Source organism: Sycon ciliatum, chromosome 5, assembly GCF_964019385.1.
Source record: "Sycon ciliatum chromosome 5, ocSycCili1.1, whole genome shotgun sequence".
Lineage (NCBI taxonomy): Eukaryota > Metazoa > Porifera > Calcarea > Leucosolenida > Sycettidae > Sycon > Sycon ciliatum.
This window is the reverse complement of record NC_088647.1, coordinates 30,240,168-30,264,304: the sequence shown is the minus strand read 5'-3', so window position 1 is coordinate 30,264,304 and position 24,137 is coordinate 30,240,168. Positions and strand designations below refer to the sequence as shown.

Here is a 24,137-nt window from a genome sequence, read left to right as displayed (position 1 = left end):
AAGGTGACCGCTCAAGAAACCTGTCTAAGGTGACCGTTCAAGAAACCTGTCCAAGGTGACCGCTCAAGAAACCTGTCCAAGGTGACCGCTCAAGAAACCTGTCTAAGGTGACCGTTCAAGGAACCTGTCTAAGGTGACCGCTCAAGAAACCTGTCTAAGGCGACCGCTCAAGGGACCTTGAAAATGTGGCCCCTGCACACAGGTGCATCCAGGGTCATAGACTAGAAATGACATCCAGTGGTCCTACGTAGATTAGCGGGTGGTCCTCAGGGACAGGTGGTCGTCTTTTGAGAGCGATCACCTTGACAGGTCTTTTTCAAATGTATCCATTTCAGTGGTCCATTGCACTCAGGTTGTGGCTAAATGTAGGCTAAGCGTGTGGGTAAGAGTATACAGTCCATTTCAAAACTATAGACGCGTACCTAGGCAAAAACCGATATGCCAGCATCTACATGTATACCGCATAAAATCTGTGATCACTTTGTGCATAATTTTTTTTAAATTGGGCGTCTGTTATCCAATCGTTTAGAAACTATATGAGAGTAATTGTGGAGCGGACCTGAGCAATATTCCGAAAACTAGTCTCAAAAGGTTCCAGCCAAATTTGAAATATTTCAAAAACACGGCGCGTCTATAGTTTTGAAAGGGACTGTAGTTTCACACACACACACACACACACACTGCACATCAGTCTAGTGAAAAAACAGTCGAACATTGGTCGCAAAGCCAGAATTTTGCAACATGTCCCACGTGGACACAATGCATGCACTGTTCGAATGACACACGAACGCTCGCAACCAAAAACGTCTGCACGGGCATTCCCCTCAATGCATCATCATCACAGTCAAAGGGCACACTCACCATCTCGGAGTTTGTTCTCCAAATTGAGACCTTCCGTTTCCAACGACTTCTGCTGATTGTCGAGGGTGGTGAGCCTCTCTTCGACCTGGGGCAGCGTAAGGCGGTCGTCCACGAGCACGCGTCCACCCTGGATCCACTTGCGCGCTCCTTTCGGTATGGTGGGCGCCTTGCGCTTCCTACGCTGGTCGGACGGCGGCAATGGTTTGGGCACGGGCGGCGCTTTGCCTTTGGCGTACTGTGCCGATGATCGGCTAGCTACTGATGTTTTGCTTGCGGGTTGCTTCATGGCTGGCGGTGACACCGGACGCTTGGGTGGGGATACCGGTGGTGACACTGGCGGTGGTGGGGCAGTGCGCTTGGCGCGGCTCTCCGATGGCGGAGAGGTGGGTACGCGGCCGATCGGCTGGGTCGGGCGCACCGGTGCGGAGCGCTTGGGAGTGGTCTTCTTGCCTCCCCCGGGCGCCTGCGACGACACGCTGGTTGCGCTGGTGGTGGGCGTTATAGTCGTGCAGCTAGTAGCATTGGCCACTGTTGTTGTTAAGGCTGCTGCTGCTGTACTACTGGTATTGCTAGTACTGGTGGTGCCAGTTTCACTAGCAGTTGTTGTCGTTGTACCACTAGTATTGCTAGCAGCGCTGGTCGCCTGCACAGCAGCAGGCTCGGGGCTCTCATCGGCGGGCTGGCTGTAAAACATTGACTTGCGAGTGGCCGGTTTCGGCGGCTCGGGCTTCGCCGGTTGCTTGGCCGTCGGTGCAGGATCGGCCTGGGTAGATGCGGGCGTGTCCGACGAAGCCTGGGCTCCTGTGAAAAAGCTTGAGCGCGCTTTCGGGGAGTTCTTGGCAGGAGCAGCTGTGCCTGGTTTCGCGCCCTGCTTCTTTTTGCCTTTTTCTTGAAACGAGGAAAGGACTCCGTACGCATCATCGAGGGCAGCTTCCACGGGGTCAACAGGAGCCGGATCGGGTGCGCGATTTACATCGGTCTCAGCTCTCTTGGATTTGGGTACGACCGCGGCATACATGGTGGATGCTACAGCCACTGGTGTCTCTTCAGCGGGCTCCAGTTTGATATTACGGCGAAGAGTTGGTGCTCTGGTGCCTCGCACCTGAACACAGTACAGAAAACAACACGAGCAGAGAACAGAATGATGACATGAAAATAACACTGTTGTAGCCAAAAGATGCACAGGGCATGGCAATGTCTACACACCCATCCACCCACCCATCCACCCACACATACACGCACACACACAGTGACAAACAGCACACACACACACACACACACACACACACATGCACATTGCTTAGCCACCATGTCAGAGTGCAAAATAGACTGCTTCCGGAGCGTTGCCAAAATCCGAATGACATCACTATGTGATTTACATGTAGTATGTTTGGCGAAGCCAGGGTTTGACAGCAGGTATAGCGCATGTCTGGTCGGCTGTTCGCATACGCACCTCTAAGCGATAGTCTCGCTCGCAGAAGAAGAGCTCGCTGAAGATATGGTAGCCCTGCTCTCGCAGCTGGCAACTGCACTGCGAGCAGACGAAGCACTGGCGGTGCATGACGATGCCTTCGATGGTGATACGGTCCATCAATCCGACCGGCAAGCTGCAGAGATGGCACGCCGGCCCTGTCAGCGATGTTCGACGAGCCTGCAGCCGAGGGAGCAAGAAAAGGCATACCGGTACACAAACAAGACCACACTCTAAGTTAAGAAAGAACGACGAGAAGCTACAGTTTGCAGTAGGAAAGTTACTCAGCACTCCTACTGAAGTCCGTAGATGTAATCCTACTAGATACTGTAAAACATGTAATTTTAGGCGTATTAAATTTCGGTGCCAGGGACCTGATAGGTTTCAGGTGTAATGTAGAATTAGATGGCCAGTTTTCCCATCACATACAGTGCACTCTAGAGGCTTTTAGGTGGAATTTAAATTTAGGTGCCTGGTTTTACGAAATCACCGAAATTAAAGTTTAATACATAAAAAAAAACATGTTTTACAGTTACTGTACACGCAGAACATTTAGTCAGTGAAATAATCGTCCAACTCCAAAGAGAGGGATTGTGTCCGGTTGAAAACTTAGCCCATGGACCATAAGAGTGTATTAAAACGCTGGGCAAATATTTCTGCGTATACAGTAAGCTACATTTATCGAGACTGCGCTGTTGCCACTATCGACAGTAGAAAAATGACGAGAATCGTCAAGCATGGACAAATTAAAAATTAAACGCCAACAGCAAACTGACATACCAATTTAGCCCCGCCATTACTGGCCCGGACATCTGCAGGAGAGGGCGCTGACTTCTCACGCACGGTCACAGTTGTCGTTCCCGAATCAGACTCCTTCGCGGTGGTTTTGGGAGCACTGTCTTTTTCCGAGCCCGGTGCAGAATCCTGTAAGATGCACGAAGAGGGGCAGTCACTGAATGAGGAAACAAAAAGCTTTGCACACATTAGGGTTCCCTGTAAAAAAGGCGATGACGCCTGTTGGGAATTCCCTAGTAAAATAGGAGTAAAAATAAATAAAAATAAAAACACAGCAAAATTGGACATGGCCGGGTGCTCACAGTATAGCCACAGTGGCCCCGCTATGAGAGGATTACAATGATGATGGAGCGGTGTGGGCAGCTGTGGTCGCTATGTGCACAGCAATACATCCATTTCCCTGACAGGCTACAACCAGGAGAATGCATCCGTTGGAAATCTGCGTCAAAGACACTAGGGATGGGAACTAGTACACATCAGTGTAATCACCATACAGAACTGCACCCCTGCAACCCCCCCCCCCCCCCCCAACACCCGGCATGATTGAAGCTTTCAATTACATGTACAGAAGCAGGTGTATAATGGGACGTCTTATAATGACCAGACATGACAATGGGGGTGCAGAATGGCTGATGGAGATCTATTTTCACTACTTCGTACACAGTACATATGATAGTAGAGAACGTTCGCAAAATTTGGATAAGAAAGAGAGAACGCAAAAGCAAAACTATACCAAAGAACAAAATGACAAATCCAGTTGTCTTTCCGCTCACCTGTGGTGCGTCCGCTGTCGGTGATTGCACAGGGTCGACTGTCTGCAGCTGTGTATTACTGCGACGAGGAGCAGCAACGGGCCGCGCTGGTGCTGACGACGGTGCAGCCTGCTCATGACGTGACTCCGAGGTGGCTTGCTCTAGAACACAAGAACACACGGAGCGAATACAATAGGCACAAGTTAGGAAACACAACAGTCAGAAAAGTTTTGCTTGATTAGGATTATCATCATGACTGTATCGTTGATCCGCTCCTTGGCAATTTCAGAAAATCATCCCCGACAGACTAGCAGCCAGCCATCAACCTCAAGCAAGGGTGATTTCTGCCCATCGCCAAAGCAAACACAGCAGAGATGCACGAAAGGCACGCACACACACGCACGCGCACACACACACACACAACCCAACACGGTAACTGATGAAAGTCCACAACATGCAAGTCCGTAATCGATACACAGCAAACCCCAGACACAAACCTATACTACAGGGTGCAGCAGACAATACAACACAAACCGGACATACCATACAAGTACAAGACAATCAGGGGCGTCGGAAGACAATTTAGTGTGGTACGGTCAACCACCTGAAGTACAATTTACTCGTGGGGGAGGGGTGGTTGAGCCGAAAAATTAGGAAAATTAGAGCCCATGATCAGTGCATTTTTATTGATTCACGGGGTACCTGGGGCAAAACGTGGTACGGTCAATACCGTAGTGACCGTACCGTGTCCGACGCCCCCGACAATGCAGACTAGGTCTGAACAGAACAATGGCGTGCTCCAAAACACAAGCATACCAGGAAAATGTAATACCTTTTAAGGCAATGTAAACAACACACACACACACACAGAGAGAGAGTACAGTCAACCCTTCAGCATACCGACACCACGAGTGGAGATGACGCTAACACAGCAGAAACCCCTAGCACATGTCCAACCAGTGCATTCCAAGCAGAATTTCACTGACACAAACGATGCACTGCCGATACCAGCCGACCAGCAACAACACGACAACGAACACGCGCAACGTGGACAAAACACGGGCACGAAAGCAAGCTGACAGCGCAACTAGTCAAGATTGGACTGGACACCAAATGTTGACTGACACCTGGACAGGTCGTACACGACAGCTGACAGGCGGTGGACTGTGCACCTCAGACAACCAGCTGCCCAGGGTAAACACGTGCTTGTGCACATGAGCAGAAACACGAACATTTCCTCGAAGTGCAATGCGATTATCTCAAAAATTCCGACACAGGATAAGAAACACGCACGCACAGACATCTGCCATCCACACCGCAGAATCATCCAGCAAGCTGATAACACGGCGATGAGCAAAGAAACACGTTCCGGCACTAAAATACAATGCATGCACAGGCAGAGCCATGAACTGTGTTGCTTGCAAACCAGCAGACAAAGAGTCAACAGCACACACAGAGTGAGTGAGAAAACGTGCACATGCATCTATGCGATGCATGGAGGGGAGAATTTTCCCCGACAGACCACTGACTAGAAGACCAAAGCAAGGTCAGGACTTCTAGAAGGAATTTCACGAACAGAGAAGCAGTGAGAGAAAGAGGAAATGTGTGTGTGGTGGTGGGGAGTGAGGAGAGAGAGAGAGAGAGAGTGTGTGTGTGTGTGTGAGAGAGAGAGAGAGAGAGAGAGAGAGAGAGAGAGAGAGAGAGAGAGAGAGAGAGAAGAGAGAGAGAGAGAGAGAGAGAGAACATGCTGGGAAAGGCCCTGATGAAACAGACACAGCTGCAATACGCCCATCATCACCACATCTGCAATGATTTTCAGATACACATAACAATACACATACAAGAGAACACAAAGACAACTCCACAAACCAGGAGCAAGCAAGGTACTATAATACATACACAGACGTCTGGTAGTTGCAACTCAAACAAATTCATCACGAATCGCTTCCTTGGAAGATCATGACAACAGACTGCCGTACACATGCTCTGGCAATGTCGGACGGCAATTCAATACCGATTAAAACCAGATTTATCAGTGACGGTGTGCAAGCTGAATACAGCTTTCAAGAACAAAATGAGCTGCACATCTTGCCAGGCCTGGTAACAACCAGGGAAATGAAGCAATGTTCACTCACTCACTCACTCACTCACTCACTCACTCACACACACACACACACACACACACAAGTAATCTGATGCATAAACAATATAACTACAGACAACACAGCACAATACACATATTGAAGAAAGATTGATGGTTAGAGAGTCAGCCTTAGAGATTTAAAGTCAGGTTTGCAGTGACAAGGCAAATAGGAGGATTTACTGAACACACAAAACAAACACAATACACAATTGGCATGGCAATAGAAAGATTTACAGAGACAACACCTCAGCAATGTCAAGTAGACAAGGAACCCCACATGATCACAAGACTGGCTGCCAGGCTACATCCAATCAGAGGTGACCTGGCTATTTTGAAGTACATAATCATTGGTGTGGAAGGAAGTGATTGAGAGAGTCTGCACCAGTGCATGTGTATGTGCTCAGCAGATCAGATCTTTGGTTGGTTTGTTCATGAAAGTGGATCAGCAAGGTGGGTTCATGCCAGCCAGTGGAAGCCATGCAATGACAGCTATGACAAACTGGGTTACTTCAGTCATTTCATGGTCAGCTGCACTGAAAGGGCCCAGAACCACCAGCAGATGCCATAAAATCCCCCTGAACTGAAGTCAGTTGACTGCATCCAGTGTGCATAGTGACTGTGCAGCCTGTACTACTAGTACTAGTACTAGCACCCATACTGACACTGATAGTTGCAGGACGTCACCAACAAAATGATTGGTGGCAATCAAGCAGTAGCTGGCTTGCTAAGTAAGCATGTCATAATGACAACAGGGCCAGGGTAGGGCAACCAGTGCTGCATAGCACAGCATGCATTAGGGCCCACATGTCTTAGCTGTCAGAGGCTGGAGTGCCACCACTTAGTCCAGGCACTTAGGCTAGTTAGGGCCAGTGTATGGGAGTCTGAACACTCAACCTAACAGTTTCAGTAACATCATGCTGTGTTACAGTGGGTTCAGTAACACTGCAGTTAATGTGTACCCAGCTCTAGGCCTCTGGCAGTCTGGGGAGCTAGCTAGCTAGCCTGACCAGGCTACTTCAGCTATCACCAGGAAGTAGTTCACATGGACAGAGGACACCAGCAGGGGCCCCAGGCTTGACCAACTCTTTGGGTGTAGGCAGCACTAAGGCTGAAGACTGCCCACAAAGCATTCATCAACTCCTTTAGCACCCAGGAACACCACCAGGAAACACCAGAACAGGAACACATTCCCATACAATGGACAATCAATGTTCACAGCTAGCTACTCATCTAGAGAGCTATGTAAAGGGTCATGGTTAGCAAATAATTGTCAAGTCAAAGTAGGAAATTTAGCTTTGCACTAATTATGAGCGTTTGGCACACTCCACAACAGCAGAGAGATGCAAGAGTGCAAATTGCACCAATCACAGGTCATAGGGATTAGTTTAGATTTAAAAATAATTACCGCGCGCCAGGAAAGCGTGATACATAGAAGTTTTTGAGAAGCCTTTTCGAAGGAGTTGATAATAACATAGTTTAATTGCCTTTCTTGGGCAGATTTGTTAGTTCAATATCGGTATTATTGCGACAGGTGATCAGCACCAATGGATGCGAGACATCGTGAAGATGTGCAGGTCAGATGGCAATGGATTTGAGCGGCGCTTAGTGAAAGTGGCAGTGGCCAGGACATGGACAGGCATCGTACAGTACAGCTGGGGATTCGAACGTATCAGTGGACGTGGCACGAGTGACCATTGCATTGTAGCCGTCGGTGAACACCGGATTAACCGACTGACCGTTCGACGACAAGTGTAGGGCAGAGCGTCCCAACCATGCAGCGTTCATGTATCAGCCACACATCACATTCACTCATTGTCGTAGATAACGCAGCAGTGCCAAGAACAAATGAACACAGCTCATACAAAACGCAGAGCCCCCCAGGCTGTGATGCAATTCACAGAGACGGCCACAATGGACAATACACGTACCAGGGGACTGGACAACAAAGGCACTCACACCAACAGGGACAAGGGTGCCACATTAGACATATACTGATATAGCAGCATCACAAAACCACATGGCAGACTTAGAAGGATAAACAACACAAATGGTAACCATGACACCCACACATGTCGAGCACACACATGCCCGCAGACACACACAGACACACACACAGGCACGCGTAGCTACAGTATGACGCAGCCAGATTGGCGGGCACGGCCAAGTAGACCACCTCGTCGCTCACCTGTCTTGGAAGACGACGACGACGATGACGCTGAGGACTTTGTCTCCGCAGGTGGCTTCGCAGGCGCTTGCTCTGCAGCAGGCTTCCCCGACTGAGCCCGAGAGGCGGCAGAAGCGGAGCTAGGTAGGATGTTGCGCAAATGTGCGGCAGCCTGGTGTGACAAGAAAGAAATGAACACAAAATCGGATAACTAACCAGGGCCGGTCACATCTGGCTGCCGGCCAGCTTGGGTGCTGTTGCTATTCCAGTCTGTGTCTGCCAGTAACATGTATACGTGGGTGCTGTTGCTATTCCGGTCTGTGTCTGCCAGTACATGTATACGTGGAGGAAGAAAGGTAGAATACTGCGCACATGCGGCAGCCTAGTGTGACAGGAAAAAAAACCAACACAAAATCTGACAGCTAACCAGGGGGCCTGAACATGAGAACATCGCCAGCAAGAGCATCGGCATTCAAAGCTGAAACGACTGCAGGGGCGTCGGAACCTGTGCGGCAGGTCCGGCCAAAGCCGTACCAATAATTCCATCTTGTGACTTTTGAAGCAATGAAATACGGGCTATTTGGGCCCAATTTTCCTAAAATTCTCCGGGGGAAGGGACCCCGGACCCCACCTACTCATGCAGCCGTACCAATGTCGAATACCTTCCGGCGCCCCTGGACTGATCAGCGATGGTAGCTTGGGGAAGTACATGTACTGGCACCAGTGCTGTAAATCTAGTACAAGCATAGTTGACACGCTCACTAGCCACTCAATCTTAGCATGTTAGCATCATCTACAGTGAAACCTGTCTAAGACGACCGCTCACGAGACCTTCAAAGTATGGTCTCTGTAACCAGGTGGTCTCCTTATCCAGTGCCATTTGACTGGAAATAATAGCGTCCCTTGGTCCTGGCTGCAGTGGTCGCCTGGGACAGGTGGTCGCCTTATCCGAGTGGTCGCCTAGACAGGTTTTACTGTATTATAATCTAGGCGCACAACCAAAGCTGTGCCGTGCAGCACAGTGCACTTTCAGCCGGTAAACATCAACTCAAACTTTGAAATAACCCACAACTCACGTCAGTGCGTTTGGTCACGGTGCTGGCCGAAGACGAAGTTGGCTTTTCCGACGAGTCTCCAAACATAGACACGACAGTAGATGACGGGGGTCCGTTCGTGGCACGTCCTGCCGTAGGAGTGCCCTTCTTACCTTCGCTCGCCGATTTGCCCTCCGACGGCGGTGCAGACTTGGGTACCGATGACTTGCTCGTGGCCGGCGAAGACGATCCCGAGGCCGCCGCCGCCGATGTGCCCGCACTACCAGTAGGCGCACTCGGACGCGACGGTGCTCCTCCTGAACTGGACTTTGTAGGTGCCGCAGCGGCCTTCGCCCCGGCAGCAGATTTCGGCGCCGCAGCGCCCTTCGACCCAGCAGCAGAAGCTTTCGGCGCACTAGCCGATGCGCCAGTGCTGCGATCTGAGCACCAAAAACAAGAAAAGTGCACGTGCATGTTGAGAGAAAACACAACAATCAATGTAGAACTAACTAAACAGCAGCTTGAACAAACAGCTTTTAATATTTTCTCCCACCGAACAATGGAAAAGCAACGATACAACTAGTCCACACAATGTCATACCTGCCCTTCACTACATTTCGAGTGGTACATTTCGAGTGGTACCAGCACCTCTGCTGCACTCTTAACCACTTAACCATAATGGCGCAAGCGTCTGCTCAAGAACCAATGCACGGGAAAGTAGTTTTGCCTTGGAATATCACAAGCCTTATGAATACAGGAGACGGTTTGCTGTGACCGAAAGTGTCACGCACTGGGTGATCATGAGACAGCATTGACCACTATTATTGTTCTGAGCCCAGGCCTACATAAAGTAATTTCACAAATTTTCTGTGTACTTTTATTTTCGGTACTTCGGTGCATCTGTTTTATGCCTAAATTTCAAGAAATTGAACAAACGCTAACACACATAATCCAATAGGAACCTGCTTCTCTGTACCTAAAATTTCTGTTCGCCTAACCTGGCCTTTTGCCCTCATACCGAAAATATTGAGCACCTAAAATTTTGAAATTACAGTACCCGCAGCCAGGGCATGAGCCAGCACACATGTGTAAACGAAATCACAGGGTACAAAGGCAACGCTACTACATGTACATATCATGTACGTGACACACCACAGGCAAAGCAAGAATCAGTACGCCTTTCCTGCAGGAAAACGCTGCGGCAGATCTGAATGAGACAGCATTGACCACTAGTTTAGTTCTGAGTGGGCCCGTATACCCGAAGCCAGTGTGTGAGCCAGCACACGCTACATACATGCACGCGACACACCGCAGGTAAAGCAAGAACCCGCACGCCTTTCCTGCAGGAAAGCGCTGCAGACCGGTGCAGAGATCTTACCTGCTACGCCGCTCTGTGCTGGACGCTTGGCTGACGGCTCAGCCGCAGCACCTTCGGTGACCCTGACGCCACCCATTCCACCAAGTGGCTTTAAACCTGCACAGAGAAGGAGATGGGGACATGGTGAAAAAAAGGATCAGGCTAGACTGTTGGGCAAGAGTTATGTTGTTTAGTTTCAGCAGTGAGCATACCAGTGCAGCCATATTCAATGCTATAGACACTTGGTATAGTAGAGAGGTTCTGCTAAACAAAAATGTGTACAAACTTTCGCTCTACGTCATGAAGTGCGAAACTTCGCACGAACTTTCGCAACTTTGGACGCGAAACTTGCAGGGAACGTGAAATGAACTTTCGTAGGAAGTTTCGTGAGATGGGGTTGTGGCGTACGTGCAATTGGCGGGTGCAAACTACGAAAATGTGCAGAACACAAAGTTCGTGCGAAAATCCGTACACACTTTCGCAACGACCGCCGCGAAACTTCGGTCGGATTTTCGTTTTGCAGAACCTCTCTAATGATAGCATGTGTTTCTTTGTAATCACATCGCATGGAGAAGGGAAAATTCGATCGCAACTCCAAGTTTCACGTTATCGCCTGGTGATTGTGCACATGTGAAACCCAACGCTGCAGCGAAGGTTTTCCTCTCTTTGCTGCGTGGCAGAGCTCAAAGCTCTGTCTCTGGGCCGTAGAGCAATCTTCGGGCAGTGGACCACCAATAACGTGTATGTAATCCAAAATTAGCCATAGATAGCCATAGGTACGTTCGGGCCTGGTTTAAATCTGACTTTGGAAATTTTACTTTTCATTGCTATCAGGTTCGGCCTCATTTTCTCTGTGCTGCGCTGATGAGTCCACAAAGGACGAACCAGTTCTGTCCGCAGATTGAGTAGTTGGCCATAGACAAATTTCTCCCTTGCACACAGAGGGTTCAATATATGGCCGCAGAGCATGCTCACAGAGCTCCGTATAATTTACACGTGGATACACGCATGCATGCATGCACAGAGGCAAGTCAGCAGTACCACAAACAACTCACCATTAAAAACATTATAGTACTGTGACACGTAGGTGCAGATGCTCAAGCGATCCGGAACGGCCAGGGCAACCATGTCTTCAGCGTCCAACAACGGTGCAATGCCGAGCTCACGATCAGCAACATCAAATGCCTAACAAAAAACACACAGTCAGGTAAATGCACAGGTAGATGATCACTGCCGGGCGTAACGCATCAGCTGTTAGAGGGAATGGGGTCGACGACGACGTAATGATGATGTCGCACTGTCTCGTCACAGCCTTCGGAGTTGCCACGCTAAACTATACGGCGCTTCAAAGTACACGGATATCAAGTGTACATCGCATGCAGACCCAATAAAGCGGCTGTTAGAGGGTTGGCTATGATGTCATAGTGTCTTATCAGTCATCACAGCATTCTGAGCTGCTACACACTAAACTACACAGCACACAGATATAAAGTGTACATCGAACACATACCAAATAAAGCAGCTGTTAGAGGGTATAGGGTTGACTATGACGTAATGATGATGTCACAGTGTCTAATCGCAGCATTCAGAGCTGCTACACACCAAACTACACGGCGCACAGATATCAAGTGTACACTGAAGACCGGCTTTTTGCCATAACACGGGATCATGATCCACGGACGTCTGTCAAACACATGTGCATTTGTTCTCGGCGCTGGTTTGGGGAATGCATCCACCCAGCACAAAACAAAACCAAACATTACGAAACCAAAGAGCAGGACTGGATTCCCCCATGCATGCCATGCCAACTCACAAGCTGATTGTTGTGTAGGACATTGTTGCTCTTCAAGGACTGGAAATCACTGCACAGAACAGAAAGAAGCAAAGGAGAGGTGTCACGTTACTGCTTTTGGCGTCTCTACTGTATGTGTAACCGTTATAAACACAAACAAAGCCGGTCTTGGCAGCTCGAGGTAAATTGCTCAATGCACAAATGTACAGGGCAGTACACACACACACACACAACAGAGGCGAAAGGCTGTGTAGCTGTAACTTGAAGTTTCGCGCATTTCAGCGATCATCAGACAGCAGCATTTAGTAAATCTGTTTTGTGTGTAACTGTTATAAATAGGCCAAGGTGGGTCTGACACGTGCCTTAGTGTCTGTGGTTCTTGTCGCCACGGCTGGCATGTCAGCTGTATCTAGCTCGTAGTTGCACTGATGGAGCCCCATCGGCCGAGACAGTGTTTTGTTGCATTGAGTAATAAAATTAATAACGAGTGTACACAACTGTACATGGATGTTATCCAGAAAGGACTACAAGTACAATCATGGATGTTACGCACTATAGTATTGTATGCTGAAAAAGAGGAAGTGCGAGCAGCTGCCCATGAGCCTGGGTGAGCGGTGACAACAGTGCAATCCGCAGTTCCGATCTACACGCGGGCAAGAAAAATCGCTTGCCGGTTCCACCGGGATGGTGTTTGCTCACGAAAATAAATTTCGGATGCCGCATTCTTTGTCAGTGGCACTACATACATAGCATATTGGTTCGACTTCCGGTAAAGCAAAAGAAACCGGGTTTACTGAAGAACTGGATCCATTCTCTAGTTACTTCGGACACTAGTGCTTTCTTGTCACACAGACCGGTCATGTGCGGGTTTACTGAAGTGCTGGATCCTTTCTCTAGTTATTTCGGACACCAGTGCTTTCTTGCCACATAGGCCGATCATATGCGGGGTTACTGAAGAACTGGATTCTTTCTCTAGTTACTTCGGACACCAGTGCTTTCTTGCCACCCAGACCGGTCATATGCGGGGTTACTGAAGAACTGGATTCTTTCTCTAGTTACTTCGGACACCAGTGCTTTCTTGCCACACAGACTGGTCATATGCGGGGTTACTGAAGAACTGGATCCTTTCTCTAGTTACTTCGGACACCAGTGCTTTCTTGCCACACAGACCGGTCATATGCTGGTTTACTGAAGAACTGGATCCTTTCTCTAGTTACCTCGGACACCAGTGCTTTCCTGCCACACAGACCAGTCATATGCGGGTTTACTGAAGAACTGGATCCTTTCTCTAGTTACCTCGGACACCAGTGCTTTCCTGCCACACAGACCAGTCATATGCGGGTTTACTGAAGAACTGGATCCTTTCTCTAGTTACCTCGGACACCAGTGCTTTCCTGCCACACAGACCAGTCATATGCGGGTTTACTGAAGAACTGGATCCTTTCTCTAGTTACCTCGGACACCAGTGCTTTCCTGCCACACAGACCAGTCATATGCGGGTTTACTGAAGAACTGGATCCTTTCTCTAGTTACCTCGGACACCAGTGCTTTCCTGCCACACAGACCAGTCATTATGCTGGTTTACTGAAGAACTGGATCCTTTCTCTAGTTACCTCGGACACCAGTGCTTTCCTGCCACACAGACCTGTCATATGCGGGTTTACTGAAGAACTGGATCCTTTCTCTAGTTACCTCGGACACCAGTGCTTTCCTGCCACACAGACCAGTCATATGCGGGTTTACTGAAGAACTGGATCCTTTCTCTAGTTACCTTGGACACCAGTGCTTTCCTGCCACACAGACCAGTCACATGCTGGCACTTGAGACTTGTCAGGCGGTGCAAATGTTATACTTGTACCACATAACCTCCATCAGTAATGCTGTGCGCATGCCCTAGTAGAGACATGCCGTCTCTCTCTACACATATGTACACACAGACTGAAGTTGCTTGGCATGCCGTCCACTCTTTCCATCCGAAAGGGTGATGAGAACATGTGTGTCTCCTGTGGTCCCTTGGCGATGTGCAGCCAATATTGCTACATGTACTCATACTTTTCTTTGGGTGCAGGCCTGTTAGCTGTAGCAGCCTCATTCTGGTTGGTCCGGCAAGATGCAATCTCAACAATTAGCCGTATTTTCCGGAGCATAAGCCGCACTGGGGTATAAGCGACCCCCCCCCCCCCCCCAATTCTTGCCCCAAAATACAGACGTCTACCCTACACCCTAATTATCATTGTTTAATTTGATCATCAGAGTATTAGGGCATGTTCGATTGGTAGGATCCGGATCCAGATCAACCGGATCCACTGGATTCGAACCCTTTCAATTGGTCCAATACGGATCCGGATCCTTTGGTTCTGGATCCAGTCAACCCACCTCGGGGAGCAGGGTTGACCGGATCCACCAGATTCTTTTTCCCCAAAAATCGTACTCTGTACGTGAACAAAACTGTGACCGGTAGTCAAGGTTCTTCTGTGTACTCTGTACGTGATACGTGTACAATCGGCGGGAATAAAAGCGATAGTGCGGAAATCGATGTTTCTCTCATGGAAACCCTCAAAATCACTAAAATTCCAGATTCGATCAAGGGAGGGCAGCGTTTGATTGGACCTTGGTGGATCCAAAGGATCCACTCAATCGAACATGCCCTAAGCCGCACCCCCATTCTTTTTCGGGTGAATTTTGAGTGTTCAAAGTGCGGCTTATACTCCGGAACAATACAGTAGTTGTTACTGTCCGTGTGAACTTGATGTGAAGTCTTCTAGTTCTAGTTTGGTTTATATCGTGCTTTGGAAATTTTATTTTTCATTGCTATTAGGTTCGGCCTCATTTCCTCTGTGCTGGGCTGATGAGTCCACAAAGGACGAAACAGTTCTGTCCGCAGATTGAGTAGTTCTAGTTTGTAAATGTTTGGCATCACATCACCTCTTCCTCACTTGCCAGTGAGTCTCGCCACGTAATCAACGCTAGTGCTGCATTGTGAGTGCACAGTTTTCATGCCATTGGCGTAGTCTTTGATATGGTTTTCGGTACTCTTTGGCACAATACGCTGTATAGATTGACATTGTTGTACATCGTCACATTATCACCATGTAAAAAATAAAAATAAACATGATTGTACTGACTTGAAAAGTAATGGTATGAAAGGCCTCATCAGATTCACAACTGGCTTCGTAGTCTTGGTGTGATAATATCAGTTCACCATACAACACATCCTGGGCCTGTCATATGTAGGCTGGCATGGCTAATACCATTACGACATGTAATCGCCCCCTGGTCACCAGGAAACTCACCTTCTCCTACAGATCAGCCCGGTTGGGGGGGGGGGGGGGGGGGGTGCTATTGTGTGAGAAGAACTCTCCTTCCCTGGACAATGGACAACAGCCCAGGCCTTGAAGTACACCATGTCAATAGGCACACTGCCACCAACAAAGCAGTGCAGCGCATTTGAGTGCACAGAAGTGTAGTGCTTGTGGTGTTAGGGTGGGGTGATGCATGGTGCTACTTTACTCTGGAGGGCGCACTAAAAAAATAATTACTTCACTGACAACCCAGCACTGCAGAATAAGATCAAGACAGTCGATTTTCTCTCTGCGTTGCTAATGATTATTGATTTATTATTATGCAGGGGGTATGATTTTGTTAGATTTCCTGAACATCGTGGACAATGGTACACGCTTCGTCGTGTGACGTCTCCAAGACAAATCATGTGCATGCTTCAGGACTGCAGGAGGTTCTTTCCTTTCTCCGTTTGATCTCTATTGTCCAGGTAGCCCCACGCGCATATCGGGCTCTCCAAACACCGGGCCAGACACTCACGGAGACACTCTTCACACTACGACTGCTCAATACACTAAGAGAAATTTGCAGCAACATGATTACTTTTCACAGCACGCCAGAAACATCTTCACACGTGCTACATGTAGTGGTTCTACCATTTACCACGACGAAAAGGACACGAAAGGAGTAGAAGGGGTGCAAAGGTACGTATACTGTTGCCATTCATGACTGTACTCACATCAAATCGGGTCGGTAACGATGGATAAGGGCGCAGAATGCTAATCCATCACGCCACGACTTCGTCATGTTGATGATCTCCACACCAGGATATCCTTCCAGCTGAATCTGGCACCATCTCTGCAGTCCTTTCACTCCAGTCAATGCCATTGTTACGAGCAATCGAAGCACTGAAGGTCAGACTCAGGACACCCTCGATCTCGTCCTCTACCACACTACAGAAATTGCGAAATCACAACAAATTATTATTTTTGTGCTGAAACTCTGAGTGCTGCGGGTAACTGGTAAACAGCTACCCCAGAGTTGATGGTAGGGCTAATAGCAAGCCTCATCCGTGTTATCCACGAAGAAAGCGAGCTGATGCACTTGCCACAGGTACATGGCTGGAAATCACACGGTGGAAAGAAACCCCTTCCGTTTCTTGCGCCTTCTGCACTGCACAGACGAACATGGTTTGAAAGGACAGGTCCGCTGCAACCATGTCCTGTACTCTGCACTTCGTACATGCAGGATCGATCGCGTAGTCATAGTGCTACGGCGATCCAGGCTACGGCACTGCACTGCACCTGCTGTCAACAATACACAGATACATGGTCAAGGTGAAGTCTGACCCTGACCGGTGGTAGACGCGGTATCGCGGTACGGTAACGGTAGCTGCTGCAGTGTAGCTACGTAACGTAGCGCTGATGTTGTGGCGCAATAAAAAAAACTTGAAACCTTGGCACTTAAGTGCCAAGGTTTCAAGTTTTTTTTACTTGAAACCCGCTATTTTGCTCATTTTTGCTTTGGAGAAACGGGTATTTTACCCAGGGTGAGTACAATAATCATTGTACTACTTCAGTACTTGTAGTTGTACTCCCTGATTTTCCCCAAGAGTACACATGGTACATAACCATGATAACCCCCCGCCGGCCCCATTACCTGATTACCATACATGTAGGCTTGATAATATTATTATTCAATCTGCGGACAGCATGCTGTTTCGTTCTTTGTGAACTCATCAGCGCAGCGCAGAGGAAATGAGGCCGAACCTGATAGCAATGGAAATAAAAATTTCCAATCAGGCCCGAACCGTATTCGATATTCCCCAATGAATCCCAATAAATTTTGATTTGTTTCAGGGAGTCGTAAAATATTTTACGACTCCCTGGTTTGTTTTTTGCTTTAGCACGCTCAAATCGACAAGGGGTCAAGAGTCAAGACTCAGTCAAGGGCCCGCTGGCTAGGCTTTTCCGGATTATGCGTTTTTTCTTGGTCTAAAATGGAAATGGAAAGTGTTTTGAAAAACCCCTATAAATAAAAATTTCTTACTTTTTACAGTCGATGCGCCAAGCCAGCTGAGTAAGAAAAAGAAAAAGGAAAAAAGGCCCAACCCTGCCCGGCCAGCTATTTGGACTTACGGGGGTCGCCATGGCAAATAATAAGTACTTCGAAGTAGTAAAAATGAGCTAGTGTGGCTGTGAAAACAGTCTATATGACAATATTCAGTCAGCCATAATGGATGCCTCCGCAGCGACCACAGCTGCAGATGACGCGACAGGAGCATGGGCAGAAAACATGGATCGGCTACCACGCACACACATTACACTGGCCCGTATTAGCGCTACGCTAAGACGACACCGGATGAACGCCATGGTGAGGGAGTAGGACTCACCGGTCTTCTCTGCAAGCAACACAGCAATTCTCTTGTACAGAGCTGACGCACACTTGCTCATGCCGCCAGTCGTAGAGAACACGGCCGGGACAAACGAGGCATGCTCTACATCACGCAAGCGCTGTTCGTACGAACGCTTCTTTGCCTTCTCATGGCGGGTGTAGGCTGCGGAGACGGAGGAGGAGCGATTTGAGGGCGCAAATGGGTTGAAAACCCTGACATCAATATATGTGCGTTCAAATCGTCCTCCCCATATCCCGTTAGCGGCCACGTCCAATCTGGCAGCATCGGCACGAATGGCAGTGCGAAGAGACAGCTGCTCACCCGACAGAGGCTCGAGGTGCGGCTCAACGGAGACATTGGTAGCTACTCTCTTCAGAAGGCCAGCTGTCACATCTCGAATTTCATTGTGGCGAATACTGGGGTACCCACCCGTTGGACAGCTCAAGGCATGGGCGATGGTGAACTGGCTCCCACAAGAGCACGCAGACGGCATGTGCGGTAGTCTCCAGTTGTAGCGGAGATGTAAACCATCCCGAAACTCCGCCTTCGCCATAGCAAAGCCATGGCGTTTCCTATAAATCAAATTTTTTTCTAAAGAAAATGCAAAAATTTACCCAAAAAGCACAAAAAATGCCACCGTTGCCATGGTAACAAAATGGCGACAGCTAGTCGCGTGACATTTGGCACCATGGTGATCATTCATGGTGATCGTGAAGTACCTATCGCTTGCAGGGAGTCGAAAAATCCCGGTATTTTGCGACTCCCTGGCCCAAAGTGGGTCAAAATGGACAAAATGCATTTTGACCCCCAAAATGCAAAAATATGCAAACACATAATCCGGAAAGGCCTACCGCTGGCCTGGCCCGCGCCCCGCTCATGACGCTCATGACGTCATGATCTGACGTCACGTGACGTGACGCTCATGCATGACATAACTCATGTCATCATCATGTCAGTGCAATCATAATAAAATTTAATAATAATAATCATGTATCGCAAAAATACACTGTTATTATTGGTATTTCAAGCTTTTGGCAGTTTTGCTCTAGTCGCTGTTGCTATAGTCGCTGTTGTTCCAAGTAAATTTAGTTAGTTGGCAAGTACGAGTACGAGTACTCTAGCACTTACTTGTAATTGTAGTGTAAACCTGCTAACTGCTTAGGGCGAGCACGCAGGGATCCGAGTGCCGTGCTGCACGAAGTTGGAGAAATCAGGAGACCGACAGTCCGTTTGCATGAAAATATTGTCTTGGCCCAAAGTAATTGACTAGCCAGTGTGACGAGGACAGAAGGTTTCCCAGTTCCAGGATAATCGTACTAAATACATCATACTAGTGGCTACTGCACGTTCCGGTGGCTATTGCATAATTATAGCAGTGATTTCAGCGACCGCTATATGTTCGTACTCTGGAGATCTGTGCTGGAAGTAGGGTCACGGTATTACTTTCAAATTTTCAGGCAAGGTTGAGAATCATTGCTAGATGGCTGATAGAAGTGCAATTGCCGCGTGAGTGCCATTGGAGATTAGGACAGGAGTGCATCTACAACTGGCGCCCGTAGCCTAGCCTGGCAGTCCACTGCCTTGCATTGCTGTGTGTGCTGTGCTGCGCGTCTTCCTACAGTACAGTGAATCACCGCAAGCGAGCGCCCCGGCACGGCGATGGTGAAGCTGCACCAGCCAAACAATAGCCGTGGCCTGCTGTGGTTCAAGGGCGCGGCTGTGATTCTGCTCCTGACCGGAACGGCGCACATCGCCTTCGTGTCGCTCTTCACCGGCGAGTACGACAGCTGGAATGCCAAACTGCAGCGCACAGTGGAGACGCGCGAGAAGCTGCGCGCCAAACGTCTTGAACTGGAGGATGAACTGCTGCAACTGCGCGCGTTGCAAGAGCAGAGGACCAAGCAAGGTCACCAAGAGCAAGAACAACAGAAACCGAAATCCTTCTGGAGTCTGTTTTAAGTCTCAACTGAAGCCATGGAACCAATTATCGTAGTGAAATAATGGTCCAACCTGCTTGGCTCTGCTACGCTGTGTGCTCTCGCCAGGCCGTAGTAGGTGAGCTACTGAAATGAATAGGAGAAGTTTAACCAGAACTCCGGCTGCACTGGCAGTGCTGTCAGAGAGCCTATTGTCAAGGTCGCAAAGTGTTCCATTGGCGCCCCCAACTTGAGTGAGGCGTCCCCTGAACACTACAGCGGTCGTGCTATGCAGATTGGAGACCATGAATCACCCCAAGAATTTAGATCAAAGCCCCCTGTCAGTATGATCAAAGTGTGCTTACTGAGTGGCCATGGCATCCGTCACTTCTAGCGGCATGGCAACAACTTGTACAGGCTCTGACCATTGTCCGTTTGCGGCCACTCACGGCTGTCCAAACAAAGGCGACACCTTTCTTGTGCGTGCGTAGTAGTCCGCGTGCGCACCCTTGCAAAACAATTCCACTGTGCAATGCCTGATGGAAATGATCCACTGCGGTGATCCATGTGCCTGCTCTGGACAAAGCAAACATTGTCCTTCCCTTTTACCAAACGTCTCAAGCTCTCCGCCTGCAATAAATCACGGCGTGTGTAGTGAATAAACCAATCCACTATGAGTGTGGTTCCCATGGTTACTGCTGGATTTGGTGGAGTGCCTATTGGTGTGCGCAGGCTTGTGTGCGGCGCTCCTGTGACTCCAGAGGCAACTACGAGTGAGCACGATGCGCTAGGTTGGTATTATGCAACCAGGGGCAGCCGTGTGTGTGTGTGTGTGTGTGTCACTGTGTGTGTGTGTGTGTGTGTGTGTGTGTGAAGGGGAGGGGGGGGGGGGAGTGGCCATGGAGGAAGTGCAGTGGCATATGCCCACGTATAGAACATTTCGTGGCAAGTATGTCCGTATGCAGAATACCACATGTTCTGTAGTAATTCTGAATGTCCTCTTTGCCAACTTGTTTGATTTTTGTACTCTTGGTACACCCGTACGCAGTGCACAATCTTTACGAGATGCCAGACGACACCCTGAGATGCCATACGACACCCTGAGATGCCATACGACACCCTGAGGCTCTCCGACATGATGTAGATGTAAGTATGAGTCCTGCTCAATGAAATCCAGTTGCGGCACTCAAGTTTGCACCTTGCACCGTTTCGAATCCCAGTGTCCGCGGGTCTAGGGGCTGCGCAACGCGCGGCACATCCATGAGTGCATCGACTGGATTTCATTGAGCGGCACTGTGGAACCATGATAAGACGTACTCGACGCATGGCCATGGCCAGCAGAAAACAGCAGGGGCGTCGGACACGGTACGGTCACTACGGTATTGACCGTACCACTTTTTGCCCCAGGTACCCCGCGAACCAATAAAATACACTGATCTGGGATCTAAATTTCCAAAAATTTCAGCTCAGCCGCCACTCCCCCACGAGTAAATTGTACTTCAGATGGCTGACCGTACCACACTAAAATACCTTCCGACGCCCCCGAACAGTGTACTCTTAGCAGTATATCTGAGACAGTACTTCTTATCCCAACATCTCTTCAGTATCATGTATGGATCGATGCACGTGTGCCGCCGAAAATGACCGTACTAAGCAAGAATGAGTCTTATCGGGGCACGTACAGCGCTGGCAACTGAAATCCGACCCCTTAGCGGTGCGTCCACATTCTAGCGGTCCCTGTTTCGTAGTTTTACCATCCCGTATTGGGTCCTTGCGATGTGGGCGCACCGCTCAGGGGTCGGATTTCAGTTGCCATGCCAGCACTGTACTGTTTTAAAAGTGATTAAACGGCATTGTCATGTTTGACCATGACCGTTGAATGCCAGGGCGTAGCAACAGCGCCGAGGACTGTAGACGCATGCTCACCCCGGGCGGCGACCACAGCACATGCACCCGGCACGGAACCAACATTCATGGACTGAGTGCAGCTCCGCACGCATACAGTAGCGCCCACTGCCATCGGGTTTGTAACGGCTTCCATCCGGGGTTTTGCTCCTGAAATCATAATTATAAAGGCTGTGGTGATTGTATCATAGGACGAATTTCTATCTGAACATGGATTCAATTCGACAAGTCAGTATTGCACATACACATGCACCATAATAGGGACAGTAAGGTACGTAAACACGTACCTTGCCACCGGGCTAGTTGGAGTTGCACCATGCACATCTGTGCAGATTTAGGGCGAAAGATAGTGCAGCGGACTGACGGACTTGCCAGGGCTCGTTGAAGTCGTGCCATTTTATGTGCAGATCTAGGGTTATTGATAATGCAGTGGACTACCCAGCACTGATATCATAATAGCACTGAGGCCATGGTTCTACCAATACTAATTGCTACAGTTTTTCACCTGGAGAAACTGCTTCAGAAGTTTATCCGTACTTCCTTGTACTCCGCCAGTCTGCAGCATATTATAATATTGGCATTGTCGTTGGCTGATTATACAGCGACTAGAAAATGCATCAGCTTTGTATGGCTATGCAGCCTTGGCGATCATCAAACTGCGGCAATGAATGTGACGGTGAGAGGCCGCTGCCACCCGAGATGTCGTTTTAGCTTCACTAGTCGGCCACGTTGATGGTGAATGGCGATTCAGGCACTTGGATATCGTTGAACGTGACTTGCATCACAAACTTGCCCGTGCTGTCCGGCCGATAGCGCACCTCAATTAACCCGGACATGCGATCGGTAGCCACCGCACCCAGACCACTGGTATTAGCCAGGCTGTTGTTATTATTGCTGCTGCCGCCGCCGTTCTGCTTGACAAGCTCAATGTCGCAGCGCGTCGGCCCCTGCACGGACACGGCCACCGCTCCGTCACCGGCCGCCCGGGCATCCACCAGGAACGAGCGCCACTGGCGCGAGGTGCCGTTGCGAAGGCCATCGCACGGCGGAACCAGCACCTTCTTAGCCGCCTCCAGGCACTGCTCGACCTTGTCCTCGACCTGGCAGGCCGGATTGCGGCGCACGTTCACCTTGAACGGCGAGCCGGGTATGTGCCGTTCGCTCCAGCAGATGTAGAGATTGTACTCGCCGGCTTCCAGCGGCTTGTAATCAAACTTAGACGGTCCTTTGCCAACGTCCTCTATGCTGCTGGCGTCAATGGGAGGCGGATGTGATACAATCTCCGCTTTACTCGGACCAGTCATTTTCACCGTCAGCCGGCCGAAACCTGCTCGGCTGGTGTCCACTTCAAAGCATGCCGTCTGATTCTCCACACAACTGCTCAAGCCTGGCCCGGACGCCACGCACTTGCTGGCATCTCCCGCTGGTGGCACGTATTTCGGGTCGTCCGCAACGCTGATGTGGAACGGCGAGCCGTCCACTTCCACCTCGTTGTACGTCACCCGCAGCGAGAAGATCCCGGCGTCCTGCGGGACGAATGTCACCAGGTGCGTTTTCTCCGCTGGCCGCGGGATGGCGTGCACCTCCGTCCTGCTCGGGCCCGTCACGTGGAATTTCAGCTTGGCCTCGCTCTCCAGAAACGCCGTGTCCACCTCGAACTCGACGGTTCGACCGCGAACGGCCCCGTCCACCGTTTGCAGCATTCGCGACGTTGGCCGTTGCGGAGGTGCTAGATCGGCCGTGGCTGCGGCTAGCTGCTGTCCCGCCTGTGTGATTAGTGGAGGATAGCGACGACTCATATTCGCTTTCCTGGCAGAGGCTAGCTGGGATTTGTTGTCGCTATCTATTCTACTTTCTAGCCGTAACTACTGTTGCTGTCCCCTGGGCGAGCACTTTTCAGCGCGCTCTCGACACGACCTGTTGACCTTGTGAACCTGACGATGTGTCACTTATGCCCTTGCTGGGCGACCGCACACTGGGCTTCGAAGTGAGTGTACATGCAACCGACCGCGACAGTCGTGTGCTCCACGATCGACCAATCCGACAAGAGATAATTCGTGTACGTACCTGCCGCAGACCTACTGACAAGGAAGAAACATACTTTCTGCCTGGCGTAGCGTATCTACCTCGGCAAAATAGATCAGCGCGCGCTCAGAGCTCGGCTCCTGGTCCTACCCAAGTGCCCTACTGATTCGTAGTGCGACTGCATTTTCTATTCAATCGGCTTGGTGACACGGAGTAAAGCCGCGCCTGGTCTGGTTGGTGTCGCACGA

At 49.6% G+C, this 24,137-nt stretch overlaps 2 protein-coding genes across 2 annotated transcripts in view; both read right to left on the bottom strand.

Annotated features, from left to right (window-relative positions):
- The window catches only part of LOC135818291 (MICAL-like protein 2), a 20,290-nt gene extending 3,401 nt beyond the window's left edge, over positions 1–16,889 (bottom strand). The window contains exons 1-10 of the mRNA XM_065331642.1: positions 16,388–16,889; positions 12,391–12,439; positions 11,633–11,762; positions 10,599–10,694; positions 9,263–9,660; positions 8,208–8,358; positions 3,901–4,040; positions 3,113–3,256; positions 2,315–2,512; positions 862–1,963 (exon numbers count right to left, since the gene is read on the bottom strand). Coding sequence (XP_065187714.1) covers positions 862–1,963; positions 2,315–2,512; positions 3,113–3,256; positions 3,901–4,040; positions 8,208–8,358; positions 9,263–9,660; positions 10,599–10,694; positions 11,633–11,762; positions 12,391–12,439; positions 16,388–16,536 — 2,557 coding nt within the window. The 5' untranslated portion in view covers positions 16,537–16,889. The remainder of the gene's footprint in view (positions 1–861; positions 1,964–2,314; positions 2,513–3,112; positions 3,257–3,900; positions 4,041–8,207; positions 8,359–9,262; positions 9,661–10,598; positions 10,695–11,632; positions 11,763–12,390; positions 12,440–16,387) is intronic.
- A 5,089-nt stretch (positions 16,890–21,978) lies between these two features.
- Positions 21,979–24,137, bottom strand: LOC135818288 (filamin-B-like). Its single transcript, XM_065331640.1, has one exon. The coding sequence runs from the start codon at positions 23,661–23,663 to the stop codon at positions 22,581–22,583; it is 1,083 nt and encodes a 360-aa protein (XP_065187712.1). The 5' UTR covers positions 23,664–24,137; the 3' UTR covers positions 21,979–22,580.

What these genes read in the sequence shown, in the direction of transcription:
- LOC135818288 (XM_065331640.1), bottom strand. Translation starts at nt 23,663, where the DNA reads ATGAGTCGTCGCTATCCTCCACTAATCACACAGGCGGGACAGCAGCTA.